This window comes from Nansenia antarctica (genome assembly GCF_963989245.1).
Source record: "Nansenia antarctica genome assembly, chromosome: 8".
Taxonomy (NCBI): Eukaryota; Metazoa; Chordata; class Actinopteri; order Argentiniformes; family Microstomatidae; genus Nansenia; species Nansenia antarctica.
This window is the reverse complement of record NC_137678.1, coordinates 51996715-52011250: the sequence shown is the minus strand read 5'-3', so window position 1 is coordinate 52011250 and position 14536 is coordinate 51996715. Positions and strand designations below refer to the sequence as shown.

Below are 14536 nucleotides of genomic sequence, written 5' to 3'. Positions count from 1 at the left end.
TACTTTGAGGGCAGCTCTGCCTTGAAGTTAGAGGAGTGTGATTGGTTCATGCATTGGTGATTGGTGATTGGTGATTGGTGATTGGTGATTGGTGATTGGTGATTGGTGATTGGTGATTGGTGATTGGTGATTGGTGATTGGTGATTGGTGATTGGTGATTGGTGATTGGTTCATTGGTTCATTGGTTCAATGCATATCAGAAGGACAGGAAGGCCGTCTCCCTCCACAGGCAGAGAGAGCACTCCCACACAGACAGAGCGACCATGAGGCTCGGCTGGCTCAGAGGACTAGCCCTGGTACTGGCCACGGCCGGGATCATCTTCTCCATCACCTCCATGAAGCAGGAGGTCCATTCCCACGGGGAGAGACTGCACACAGTGCACAGGGCCCTGGACACTAGTCCGAATGGCTCAGTCAGCAGCCAGGACAACATGGATATCCCCAGGATATCCTCCAGACTGGACAAGATGGAGGTTCACCTTCTCCACCTGGGTGAGTCCAGTCCTCCTTTCTGCCCTCTGGTCCACCCAGGCGAGCCTAGTTCAAGTCCCGGGCTGCTGCTGCCAGGGCATTCAGTTGGTAGTTGGTTCCATTTGGCGAACCTTCACCAGTTTGCTTTTCCACGGGCGAGAGAGACACTTCATTACATCACTGTACCACTGACTGGCTCAACGTTTGTGCTGCTTGTCGCGATTGATCTGGACGGAGGTTATTACGTTGAAGAAGAAAGCCTTTTATTTGTTTGTTGTTTGTTGTTTGTTGTTTGTTGTTTGTTTGTTTATTTATTTGTTGTCAAATAGCTGGCTACCGAGCATCGACTAGGCATTGATTGGTTGGTTACGATAATCCAGCCCCTGACGTAAGCGGTTCTTGTTATGCGCATAAATTGTAATTGGGCATTCGTATTGTTTTGTTTAAAAAAATAATTAAAAAAATTGAGTGATAGTGGTAGTTTGTAGCCGTGTTCCAGGTGGGATTTGAACTCATGACCTTCCAATTATCAGTCCACCTCACTATCCCCTAGAAAAACACTACCCCATTCTGAGTTAAATGTCAGAATTTCCAATAAAAAAAAGTCCGAAATAACTTCAGAGAAAACGATCAGTTGGTGGTTCTAATAGTGTTCCCTCCCCACCCCGAGACTGAACAGTGTTTGAGGACAGAAGTCATGTGGGTTCGATCCCTGCTGGGAGCATACTGAACATGGATGCACTCACTGCAATGGAAGTCGCTTTGGAGAAAAGCGTCAGCTAAATGGCATAGGCTATATTGTGTCTCACACACTACCTGTCAAACGTTTTATAACACTTCCATTTCTCCAGTTTTAGTTTAGTTCAATTAAGCCAAAATGCCGAAAGTCTTAAACAAATCACTCAATAAGTTAATTGAGCCCATCTTAATGCAAGGATAATAGTTGATGTAATTTTGGAATTTGGTTTTTATAGGGTCTCTCTCTGTAATAGTAGTAGTAATCAATTACACACTATAAAAATATATTAATTACAAAATTACAAACTGTGACCTGAGGATCCTGTACTTCCTGAGTCTCTTCGATGGCAGGGGATAAAACAGACCGTGTCTGGGGTGCGAGGTGTTCTTGATGATGCTGCACTACGCTGACACCGGTCTGCCTGGAGTCTGGTGGTCGGGTGTCTGGTGCCCATGATGCACTGGGCAGTCATCACCTAGGGCCTTCTAGGCGGACACTGTGCAGTTGCCGTACCACAATGGTGAGGATGCTCTCAATGGTGCAGCGGTAGAAGTTGGTCAGGATCCTGGGAGACAGCTGGGCTTTCTTCAGTCTCCTCAGGAAGTATAGGCGCTGCTGTGCCTTTCTGACCAGGGAAGAGGAGTTGAGGGCATTAAGATGGACTCAATTCAGCTTAATTATTTGTTGTTGACATTTTTTCATTTTAGCTAATTTTAAGTGTGTCATAGCAAAGGCTCTGAATACTTATGTACAGGAGGTAATTCTGTATTTAAATTGTAATCAATTCACAGACGATGTGAACGTTATTCTGGGGGTATTGTGTGGATTGATGGCTTTTAATTTACTTCATTTTAAAATTGAATCAACAAAATGTGGAAAAAGTGAAGGGATCTGAATAGCGTACTTTCCGAAGGCACTGTATGTGCCAAATGTTTTTATTATCCCCAAATAGTCCCTTTGAAAATGAACACTAGTAAAGTAGTGGTAGAATTGGTGGACATTTAGAAAAGTGGCAGCTACGGCCTCCGGGAGCCAGATCTGTGGTGCGTCCGTATCTAAATAGTTTTAGGGTACATACGTTACCTGTGTGCCAAATCTGGTATTTTATCAAAAACGTAATGATTTATTGGTTTGATACGACTATCACAGATAAACAGCCCACATACATGGCCCACAGCACATTGTAATCACTGGCTACGTGGGGCTATAACGCACTGCTGTCTTGTGTTTCCACAGTGGAGTCGATCCAGAAGCTTGACCCCAAAGTGGTCCCAGTGGCTGTCAAAGCACCGGAGATGAAGAAGGAGAAGATAGTGGTGAAGAAGCTGTTCCCCAACTCCGCTCTGTTTGATCAATGGGGTGAGGAACTCTCAGAGGAGGAGCAGAGGGAGGCAGAGGGGCTGTTCCTGAGATACGGCTACAACGCCTTCCTCAGTGACAGGCTACCTCTGAACAGAGAAATACCTGATACCCGTGATCCCAGGTGAAACATCTCCCACACTCCACCACCATATGTACTCAACATAGGTAATCCACTAGGTTAGGTCTGTAAATATTTTGACAGTGACACAATTTCCATAGTTCTGGCTCTGTATGCCACCACAATAGATTTGAAATGAAACAATCAAGATGTAATTGAAGTGCAGACTTTCCGCTTTAATTCAAGGGATTGAACAAAAATATTGTATGAAACGTTTAGCAATTGCAACAATTCTTATACACAGTCCCCTATTTTCAGGAGTTCAAAAGTAATTGGACAAATTAACATAATCATAAATAAAATGTTAATCTGTTATACTTTGTCGAGTCCTTTGCAGGCAATGACTGCCTGAAGTCTGGAACACATGGACATCACCAAATGCTGGGTTTCCTCCTTTGTGATGCTTTGCCAGGCCTTTACTGCAGCTGTCTTCAGTTGTTGTTTGTTCGTGGGTCTTTCTGCCTTTAGTTTTGTCTTCAGCAAGTGAAATGCATGCTCAATTCAGTTGAGATCAGGTGATTGACTCGGCCATTGCAGAATATTCCACTTGGAATAATACTCCTGGGTTGCTTGCGCAGTATGTTTTGGGTCATTGTCCATCTGTATTGTGAAGCGCCATCCAATCAACTTCTGACTTTTCTGACTCATATTTTTCATTTTATTTGACAGATATAGTGAAGATTTAGACAGGAAGGATGGGTGAGAGAGAGAGGAGGGATGACATGCAGGATATGTCCCCGGCCGGAATCGAACCGGTTACATGGTCAGCGCTTAACCCGTTACGCCCCCATCCAATCAACTTTGCTGAATTTGTCTGAATCTGAGCAGACAAAATATCCCTAAACACTTAAGAATTCATCCGTCTGCTTCTGTCTTCAAGTTCTGTCACATCATCAATAAACACTAGTGACCCAGTGCCATTGGAAGCCATGCATGTCCATATCATCACACTGCCTCCACTGTTTTTTTTTTACAGATGTAGTAAGCGTCGGATCATGAGCCGTTCCAAGCCTTCTCCATACTTTTTTCTTCCCATCATTCTGGTACAGGTTGATCTGAGTTTCATCTGTCCAAAGAATCCTCTTCCAGAACAGGGCTGGCTTTTTTAGATGTTTTTTGGCTAAATCTAATCTGGCCTTTCTATTCTTGAGGCTTATGAATGGCTTGCACCTTGTGGTGAACCCTCTGTATTTGTGAAGTGAAGTCTTCCCTTTATGGTACACTTGGATAATGATATGCCTACCTCCTGGAGACTGTTCTTCACTTGGCTGGATGGTGTGAAGGGGTTTTTCTTTACAATGTAAAGGATCCTGTGATAATCCACCACTCTTGTCTTCCATGGACATTCAGACCTTTTTGTGGTGCTGAGCTCACCAGTGCGTTCTTTTTCCCCCAGAATGTACCAAACAGTTAATTTGGCCACTCCTAATGTTACCACTATCTCTCTGATGGATTTTCTGGTTGTTTTTGCAACCTAAGCCTGTTTCACTTGCATTGAGAGCTCAGTTGACTGCATGTTGTGCGTATACAGCAACATCTACCAAATGCAAATGCCACACTTGGAATCAACTCAGACCTTTTACCTGCTTAATTGATAAAGAAATAATGAAGGAATAGCCCACACTGGCCCATGAAACAGCTTTTGAGTCAATTGTCTAATTACTTTTGGTCCCTTGAAAAAGAGGGGGCTACATATTAAAGAGCTGTAATTCCTAAACCCTTCCTTCAATTTGGATGTGGATACCCTTACCCTAAAGCTGAGAGTCTGCACTTTAAGCCCATATTCATTATATAACTGTAACTTGATGTTTTGGTAAACAGCTAAAATGACAGATTCTGTCTGTGTCCAAATACATATGGACCTAACTGTATCTACCAAGGATGTGAAAGCTCAATAATAAAACATAAGAAACTGTCCAACATATAGTCCTGGGTATACCTACAGTATGGGAGCTAGAATGTGGAATAATTCTCAAAATAACATTCTGGGAAACACTACTTAGTATGACATACTACATTTTTTTCACTTTATTTTATTTTTTAAAATCATTTTTATCATTCTATAGTATAATATGATATATTATTATCATTCAAAGGAAAAAATTAAGGAAGTGAAAAAAATGGAAAAGAACAGAACTGTCCTTTTTCTTTTTTTTCACTTTATTTTTTAAATATAATTTATTATTCTATGATCTATGATCTACTATTCTATAGTATAATATGATATATTATTATCATTCTAAGGAAAAATAAAAATTAACTGAAAAAAATAAGAAAAAGAAAGAAAGAGTTCATTCTTTCATTTGTTTTCTGTTTTTATCATTCTATGATCTATGATTCTAGTGTAATATGATGTATTATTATAATTCTAAGGAAAAATAAAAATTAAGTGAAAAATAGAAATAGTATACCATGTTCATTTTTTCTTCTTTTTTTCCACTTTATTATTTTTTATCATTCTATGATCATTCTAACATTCTATAGTATAATATGATATATTATATTAATTCTAAGGAAAAATTAAATAAAGTGAAAAACATGAAAAAAAGAACATCCTTTTCTTAATTTTTTCACTTAATTTTTTAAATATTTTCTTGCATTCTATGATCATTATAGTATAATATGATATGATATTATTCTAAGGAAAAAAATAAATAAAGTGAAAAAAATGAAAAGAATATTCTTTTTTGTGGTATTTTTCCTTAGAGTGATAATAATATATTATAATATAGAATCGTAGATCATAGATAATCTTTTTTTTTTTCACTTTATTTTTTTTTCCTTAGAATGATAATAATATATCATATTATACTATAGAATGATAGAATGATCATAGAATGATAAAAATGATGAAAAATAATGAAGTGAATAAAAAAAAAAAGAATACTATGTTTTTTAATTCTTTTTTTCACTTTATTTTTCCTTAGAATGACTGTGTACATATCAAATTCAAATCAAATCAAATTTTATTTGTATAGCGCATTTCTTACAAGATGCAACTCAATGCGCTTCACACAATGAACATTTTCAGTCAATCAGTCAATCAATCAATCAATACTGACAGAGCCGCGAGCAGGCAAAAGTAAAAACCTGTACACTATGTAGCCACTCTACTGATGCCTCTGGACACATCTTCAGTGATGTTCCTGGAATCATCGGGCGTTTCGGGTCTTTCAACATCATACACCCTCCTCCAGGTAGCTTTAGCTCTAACTAGCTACCATGACTCCATGGCTCTCCTCTTTTGAGCCACAGCCATCTAGAGGCTCTCTCTGCCGCATTGGTGGTACTGCGGATGGCTCTCCTCTTTCTCTCTCCTTCGATGCCCAAACTGCTGAAGGCTCTGGCCAAGGAACAGGCTACAAATCCTCTGCAACCAACCTCTACTGGGAAACACCTCGCTCTCCAACCAGCCTGCTGGCAGTCACTGACCAGTCCCGCGTACTTGGAGAGCTTCCTCTCAAAGGCTTCTTCCAAGCGGTCTTCCCACGGGACTGTCAGTTCCAGCAGCACTGCTTGCCTGGTGGACTCAGACAAGAGAACAATGTCTGGTCGCAGGGTGGTGACTGCAATATGGCTGGGGAACTTCAGAGGTCAAGATGGTCAAGGTCAAGACTTGCAGAGGTCAAGATGCCTGCAGATGTTTTCCTGGCAGGGGTTGGCTGCTCCCCAGCTCTGACAAAGGCGATGGTTTTCTTGGAGGGTCGGAACTGCTTTGCCCACACAAGTCCTGCGCTGATGGCTTCAGCAATGGTCTTCAGGACTTGGTCACTTGTAGAATGATAGAATGATCATAGAATGATAAAAATGATGAAAAATAATGAAGTTTTTTTTTTTTTTTTAAAGAACATAGTATACTATGTTTTTTTATTCTTTTTTTCACTTTATTTTTCCTTAGAATGATAATAATATATCATATTAGAATATAGAATGATCATAGAATGATACAAATAATAAAAACGTTTTTTTTTCCCCACATCATTTATTTTTTTCCTTAGAATGATAATAATACATCATATTATACTATAGAATCATAGATCCTAGATAATAGAATGATAGACAACAAAAAAGCAAGCCAGGGTAAAAACTTTCCAGAGGGGAGAAAATATATCCTCCATCCCTGGGAGGAAGAAACCTTGAGAGGAACCAGACTCCAGGGGGGACCCATCCTCCTTTGTTTTTACCTTTTCAGGTGTGCTGAGCGAAAGTACCCACATGACCTCCCCACCCTCAGCGTGGTGTTGATCTACTTAGACGAGGCCCTGTCCATCATCAAGAGGGCTGTTCGTAGCATCATGGACAAGACACCTACCCGCCTGCTGAAAGAGATCATACTGGTGGATGACCACAGCTCCAATGGTTTGGCCATTAGTCTATCCTTCAACAGAGTAATCACAGCAACATTAAGATACATGTCTATCTCCATTTAGTTTCACTGAGCTGACTTTTGACTCATGTTGTGTACTGCTGTTGTTCCCTCTACTTTCACAGAGGATCTGAAGGAGAAACTGGATGACTACATCAACTCTGTCCATGAGGAGCGCCCAGGCCTAGTGAAGAGAATCATCCACTCAGAGCAGCTGGGCCTCGCACAGGCCCGCATCGCAGGGTGGAAGATAGCTACAGGGGACGTGGTGGCCATCTTGGACGCTCACATAGAAGTCCATGTGCAGTGGTTAGTGCTAGGGAGTTTTCATGTGACCAAAACGATGGGCCCTTGTGATACGCCAACTTTTTGGAGTCACTCCCACTAAACTAACGGTCAACAAATTTTGTGTGCGTAGGGCAGAGCCTCTCCTGGCTCGTATCAAGGAGGACCGCACGTTAGTGCTGACACCTGTGTTTGACGTAGTTGGTTTTAATGACTTGAAAGTGGGACGCTACGGGCCTTCAGCGGACGCCTTCGATTGGGCACTGTGGTGTATGTACGAGTCCTTCAGGCCTGAGTGGTACGACCTAAAAGACGAGTCACAGCCCGGAAAGTGAGTCGTTTTTTATTTGATCTTAATGACATAATAGAGACATAATGTCTTTTGAATATCCCTAAACCTCTTTGCATTGGCAATAGAAGACTGCTCTGCATTGGGGGTATTTACTGAATTTATTGACATCATTTCATGACTATGGGTGTGTTGTACTCTGATCACTGTGTCTGCCAGGAGTCCCTCAATTATGGGAATACTTGTGGTTGACCGTATCTTTTTTGGGGAGATCGGAACCCTTGATGGAGGGATGAAGATCTATGGTGGTGAAAATGTGGAACTTGGAATCCGTGTGAGTCACAGTTACCGTTGCACAATTATGAATTCATGAATCTGAACTTCAAACTTCATATCTCTATTGTTTGGTGGTTTGTCCAGGTGTGGTTATGCGGTGGGAGTGTAGAGGTAATACCATGCTCTAAAATTGCACACATTGCGCGGGCTCACAAGCCCTATCTCCCCGATCTAAGCGTTACAATGAAGAGAAATGCCCTGAGGGTGGCTGAGGTTTGGATGGACGACTATAAATACAATGTCAACATCGCCTGGAACCTCCCATTGAAGGTACGCTAGCATATTATTTGTTGAGCTAGATATTAGCTATTAGCTATACTGTTTGTTCTACTAAACGACTTTTGCAGCCCTGTTTCAGGTGGTATTTACCCAGCATTTAGTTTTTGTAACTGTAGCTGTATTTTCTAGTACTTACAGAATGAATTCAGCACAGTGGGTGCAGTAACAACCAGGTACTAAATGGCACAAATTATAGAGGTGCTTGAGTCCGTGAATCTTGAAGAAACAATGTACTTAATATGTAGCTATCAAGTAAGTCCCTGCTTTATACTGGGCTGTAAAATGCCCAAAAGTTACCAGACTCTGTTTCTCCACCGATAAGTAATATATATGATGCTAGATCTACTTTATAAAAACATTTGAAGGTAAGGAAAGGTGTATTATGGGTAAAGTGTTTTTGTTCAACTTTGTGTTCTTTATCCATTTCGTCTGTCTCTGACGTGTCTCTAAATACTGTTCCCCCCCCCATAGGATCATGGTATAGACATTGGGGACGTTTCAGAGAGGAAGAAGCTGAGAGAGAGGCTTAACTGCAAGCCTTTCCAGTGGTATCTGGATAATGTATATCCCCAGTTGGACCCTCTTGTTAATCTGAGTGGTTATGGAGCTGTGAGTCATGCTACAGTACAATGTCATTACTTTTTTGACATAGCATTCCTGCTGTTCTCAAGGCTCTCACCCATCCTATGAAAGCTAAAAAAACAATTGGATCTGATTGCTTTAACCTATTGTTGTCACGCTACCATATATTTTATACCTTACAGTAGTGCCATTTTTTGGCAATGTCATTAAGTGGGAAAGGAGACAGTGGCAGTGTCTCCCAAGTACCTCCCAGGATATCATGTCATTGTAAGAAAGTTTGACAGCTCTTCTTGTAGGCGATAACACGTAATCTCTGTTTGTCACCAGCTGGTCAATGATCTGAAAACGGATCTCTGTATTGATCAAGGGCCAGTTCCAGGGAACACGTCTATTCTTTTTGCATGCCAATATTATGGCCCACAGGTTTGTTGAGGAAATTTACGATCAACAATATCACAACGTTTGCACAATGTGAATGTATGTGTGCTGAAAGTTTCCTCTTTAAAACCGCCCTGTACAGTACTGCTATTATAGAACAAATGGAGAGATCTACATTGGGGCCATCAAGTCACACAAGTACGACAGCAATCGCTGTCTGGTGGACTCTGGCACTGGAATCCCAGGACTGTACGAGTGCAAGGTAGCAAAGCACAAAGAATTCAACATGCTCTGGGACTTTAAACAGGTGAGGTTCCATTAGAGTATCGACTTGTAGAACAATCACTAACTAACATTGATTCAAACTTGAGATCTTAAAACCCATAAAATAACTGTCATTTTCTTATTAGTTTGTGTGTGACTTGTACATGATGGTTTTCACAGGGACAATCCATTCAGAACAGACATACGAAGAAATGTCTGGAGATCGCCAAAGGGGCAGACACTTACTACAAGCTCATTATTCAGGAGTGCACTGGGCAGCACTGGAGAATACAGCATGTGATCGAAGACTTCTGAAACACAGAGTTACCTGGTGACATGAGACAGGATATGAAATAAGGACTTATCGTCATCCTTTAAAATGCTTTGTCACATGTTGTACATTATGTTAAGAAACGTCCAATGTACACAGGACCTAAACTGAACCTGATTCCAGAAATGGCAGCCTACGAGTATGAATTCCCATTGGATAACATGAGCTCGCCATAGTCTGACTACAGACAAATTAATCATGCACTTACATCATTATCATTGGACATGTGTTTATTGCTACCATACGTTATTTAATGTTAAAAGTGAAGTGTAAATAATTGATATTAATTCTTCAGTTCAAGCAGTAGGCAGCCTTGTGTTTCCTTGGTATTGAATGTTGTACAGCAAATACAAATAAAGGTCAACACAATCCATGTCTCTTGCTTCTTGATAAATCTGTCCATCACCAAAGAAGATCATACTATTCGGTTGTTAAGTCGTGACGTGTTTCCGGGTCCAAAGTTGGCTGAGGCGCTCTCTTCGAAATGCCTCAGTAATAATAATAATTCATTATATTTATATAGCGCTTTTCCGTGGCTCAAAGACCCTGACAATATGGGGAAAACGGGAAAGTGCTGCGTCCCTTGTTGTATGAATAGATCCCAGTCTAAAAAACAATTTAACTGTCATTTTGGAAAATTGGAAATAGCTCCCAAGGATCAACTAGACTTGTGGAGGCTCACATTGTTTTATTTTCCCATGATGCCAAGCAAAGAGGCACTAAGTTTGAAGGTCGTAATATGTGTATTGGAGAATCAAAGATCTTGTGCCAGGAAGGTTTAATGGTGTTCCCTCCATACTGTGACATCTACGTTGCCTATTTCCCAGACTTGTAATTCAACCTCTTCGGGGCGGCTGTGGCTCAGCTGGTAGAGCCAGCATCTAATGATCGCGAGGAGGGCAGCTCAGGCGGTTCAAACCCCAGCTGGCCATGTGTCGAAGTGTCCTTGAGCAAGGCACTGAACCCCTAATTGCTTCCAGGGTCACCTTCTATGGCTCTGACCCCTTGCCTAGAGCGTAGCCGACATATTTCATTGTAATGACACAGGTTTGTTCTTCTTCTTCTTCATCCTGGTGTGTTACTATGTCAAAGGCTACTATTATTGTTTCATCAAATCATAATGTTCTTTTCGCTGTGCAGCAAATATATATTTGGATTACAGATGTCATGTTTAATGTAAATATGCAGGCTTACATTATGTCATAAATGTACAGCAGTGAAGGGTCAAATGATGAGCAATGGCATAAAATATAAAACATCAATTTATTCAACATCTTAAATGTTATTTTCATTCATCCTCTCAATTCAGTGTCCATGGCCTGTATTGTCCAGGAACTATGCTTTGCAAACAGCATTACAATCACAAAACTAGAAACATATTATTTTTCTTTTCTTTTGTATTTGTTTGTTTTTGTTTTTCTTTACTCAATAATAACTTGTCACATTGTACAAGGCATTGATGAGTGGCAAAAACACAACAGGGTATATAAAAGAAAAATGGGAAACAGAATTTGATATAGAAATATCTGAAGATGATTGGGATAATATGTGGGAAAAACATCAGACCTCAACCTGCTCACGAGCATGGAGAGAGTTTTCCTGGAAAAATCTGATACGTTTTTTTATCACGCCCAAAATAGTAAATAACTATTCGGATACAAGGAAGTCATGTTGGAGGAATTGTGGGGTATCTGAGGCTAACCATGCCCATATATTCTGGAATTGCCACAAAGTAATAGGGTTTTGGGGAATGATACATGGGATAACACAAGAAATTCTGGGTTACAAATTTCCTATGAATCACAAGCTGCTCTATATGTGTAATTACACAGAAAATGAGATACAGGCTGGGGACTCTTATCTATTCAAGATACTCATGGTCGCTGGGAAAAAGGCTATCACAAGGACATGGGGTACGGAAGACCTACCTACTCAGGCCCAATGGGTAGACACAGTGGGGGAAATCCATGTTATGGAAAGACTGACTCACAGACTATGACTTTTAGGACCACAGATGGACAACAAATGGATGAAGTGGACTCTATGGCAATTGACACAGACTTGAGACATGACAGCAGTAGCCTTTTCTTTTCCTTTTAATGTTTTTCTTTTGGTTGTTTTTGTTGATGTTGAATTGTTGTATTATTGTTCTTATTGTTGAATAAAAAGAAAATTGCACAAAAAAAAAAAGACTTTGGTCATAGGAACTGAGTTGATTGTGATATGTTGAATGTAATGACGATTGTTGTAACCAATGACCATTGACAATAAAAAATAAAAATAAAGTTCCAGAAGGAAGTTTGTGGTCTTGCAAAGTCTTATTTTGGTAGTGAAAAAGATTTAAAGATGTTTCAATAGATTTGCTGGGTAGTTGAAAGAAAGTGAGAGTCTTATTATGGTTGCTGAAGCAAGCCAGTAATTAACTCTACCTTCTTGTTGTGTGGTGTGTTAAGATTACAAGATGTAAAATTGATAGTAAAACAAATCTCTAGCACAGCGATTCCCAACCTATGGGCCGCGGCCCTCTAGTGGGCCATGAGGGTACTGCAAGTGGGCCGCCAAATCATTTGCAAAAAAAAATTTATTTTTCTTTTTTACAAAAACGTTTTAATAAAATAAAAAAAATCATGGTACTGTGTTCTTTTCTTTAAAATCTTCAAAAATGCATCATCAGTGTGATACTACTAGGCCTACTGCACTGTATGTATGTATGATGACTTCAAATGTATTGATTGTAAGTCGCTTTGGAATAAGGCGTCTGCTAAATGCCAAAAATGTAAATGTAAATGACTGTATGATGATGCATATGAAATATCCAATAAGAATAAGAGAATAAGGATGACAACAAAAAAAGTAACCAAAAAAATGTACACGTACGTAAAATGCCTGTGTGGGCCGCGAATACTTTAGAGATTTTTAAGTGGGCCTTGAGTCCAAACAGGTTGGGAACCGCTGCTCTAGCATACAAACAAATGCATCCATTGTGTATAGAACCTCAATGCAATGAACAGTATCGACCTATTCCAATACTTAAAGTGCCCTCCGTAAGTATTTGGACAGTGAAGCATTTCTTTTTCTGGCTCTATACTCCATAAGTTTGGATTTGAAACAATTACTATGATATTAAGATATTGTTTGGTTTCACTCTATTTCAGGGCACTAAAAATAATGGGACAACATGAGTGCTTAATTTGGGTTAGGGCTAACACTACCCCTAATCATATAAATCAGTCCCGTTACTTTTGGTGCCCTGAAATAGTGGGACTATGTATAAAAAACATTCTAATGTCTGAATGGTGAAACAACATACAAAAATACCCTTTATTAATAAAAGCTGACGATCTATGTTATGTAATGCTTCACTGTCCCATCAGTTACAGAGGGCCCTGTATTTCATTACAGAAACGCCCTCCATCCTGGATGTTTTCAACACATTACATTCAATATTATATATTATAAATATCTAATTCATAAGACTGTACAAACTGATTTTACATTAACACTGTTCATAAATATTGAGAGAGGACATGCCTCTTATTCTGGTCAATTATTGATAACTTCATCAGCACACAATTAGAGTAGCGTTCAACAGCAGAATGTTTAGCCCCTTTCACACATACAAGCCTTCCCAGTAGATTCTAACATTCAAAGATTCTAAATGTCAGGAAACATCCCATATCCAGAACATGTGATGCTATACAGAACAACATTCTCTGCTACTCATCATAAAGTGCAGGGTTCCTTAAGGCGCCACCTATCATCCTAAACGCCTTCTTACATCCCAGAACACCAGCAGTGAAAGCTCAATAAAAAAACTGCATTAAAAATGCAATTTACAAAACATGGTAGTACGGTGGTAAAAAAGTGAATCTTCCATTGAAAACAAAAGAACATCCTCGACACACTTTAGTCATACAGTATTTCTAGTACTTCATGAACAAGTCAGACCAGGAACAAATCATCTTATCATAGTTATTGTATAAAATGCCACTGAATGGCAATTACAATTACAATTTCAATTTCAATTACAATTACGATTTCAATTACAATTTACTCACCGTGTTACAAATAGGACAACGTGGTAGTACTTGGTAGGTCCCTGCAGCATGTTCACCTAGGCAGTCTCGCCTTAAAGATGCTTAAGAGGGCAGTAACGCCTGCTTCATTTGGCCCACGTTTTGTTGAAAAAGCTCAACAAGGATGCAACTATCAACATACATCCAATTGAACTGTTGTACTGAACAGATAAACAATTGATTGTTTTTAGTAAAAAAAAATTGTCAAATGTAAATGTCAATGTAGTTGGTTAGCTTAAAGTGTAAAAACAGTATATGTATGAGGGTCAGTGGGGACGTGACTGGATGCTGAAAGGGACATTTGAATAACCAGTGCTGAGTTGGGTTAGAATAATCCTGTTTTGTAGACATTGGTAAGGCTAAACTTGACCAGACCTGCAAACACATACAGTCAATGTCATATCTCAAACATGGTTAGGCATTTCAGGTCAGTAAAACATTTTTTTTTTTTTTTTTTTTTACCACTTAAGGGGTCTTCGACTACAACAGTTGTGGAGACTGTTTGTATGGGAGCCTTGTTGCTTGGGGGTACTCAAATGCATCAAATTGGCTAAATTGTCAAAATAATTGTCAAATATTGGTGTTAGAGAAAGTATGTGAAGGGGGAGGCAACACACCTGCTGAGCCAGGTAGGTTCTCCTCCTCCCTGCCAGCAGTGAG

At 39.8% G+C, this 14536-nt stretch overlaps 1 protein-coding gene across 1 annotated transcript; it reads left to right on the top strand.

The window, feature by feature from the left end:
- Positions 1–263: 263 nt before the first annotated feature.
- Positions 264–9784, top strand: LOC308164381 (putative polypeptide N-acetylgalactosaminyltransferase 8; the record flags this gene model as incomplete). The annotated part of the gene is made up of 11 exons (XM_080538485.1): positions 264–492; positions 2447–2693; positions 6883–7049; positions 7182–7365; positions 7475–7672; positions 7850–7964; positions 8051–8236; positions 8717–8854; positions 9155–9250; positions 9348–9512; positions 9650–9784. The coding sequence occupies 11 exons, from the start codon at positions 264–266 to the stop codon at positions 9782–9784; spliced, it is 1860 nt and encodes a 619-aa protein (XP_080394611.1).
- Between the last annotated feature and the right edge of the window lie 4752 nt (positions 9785–14536).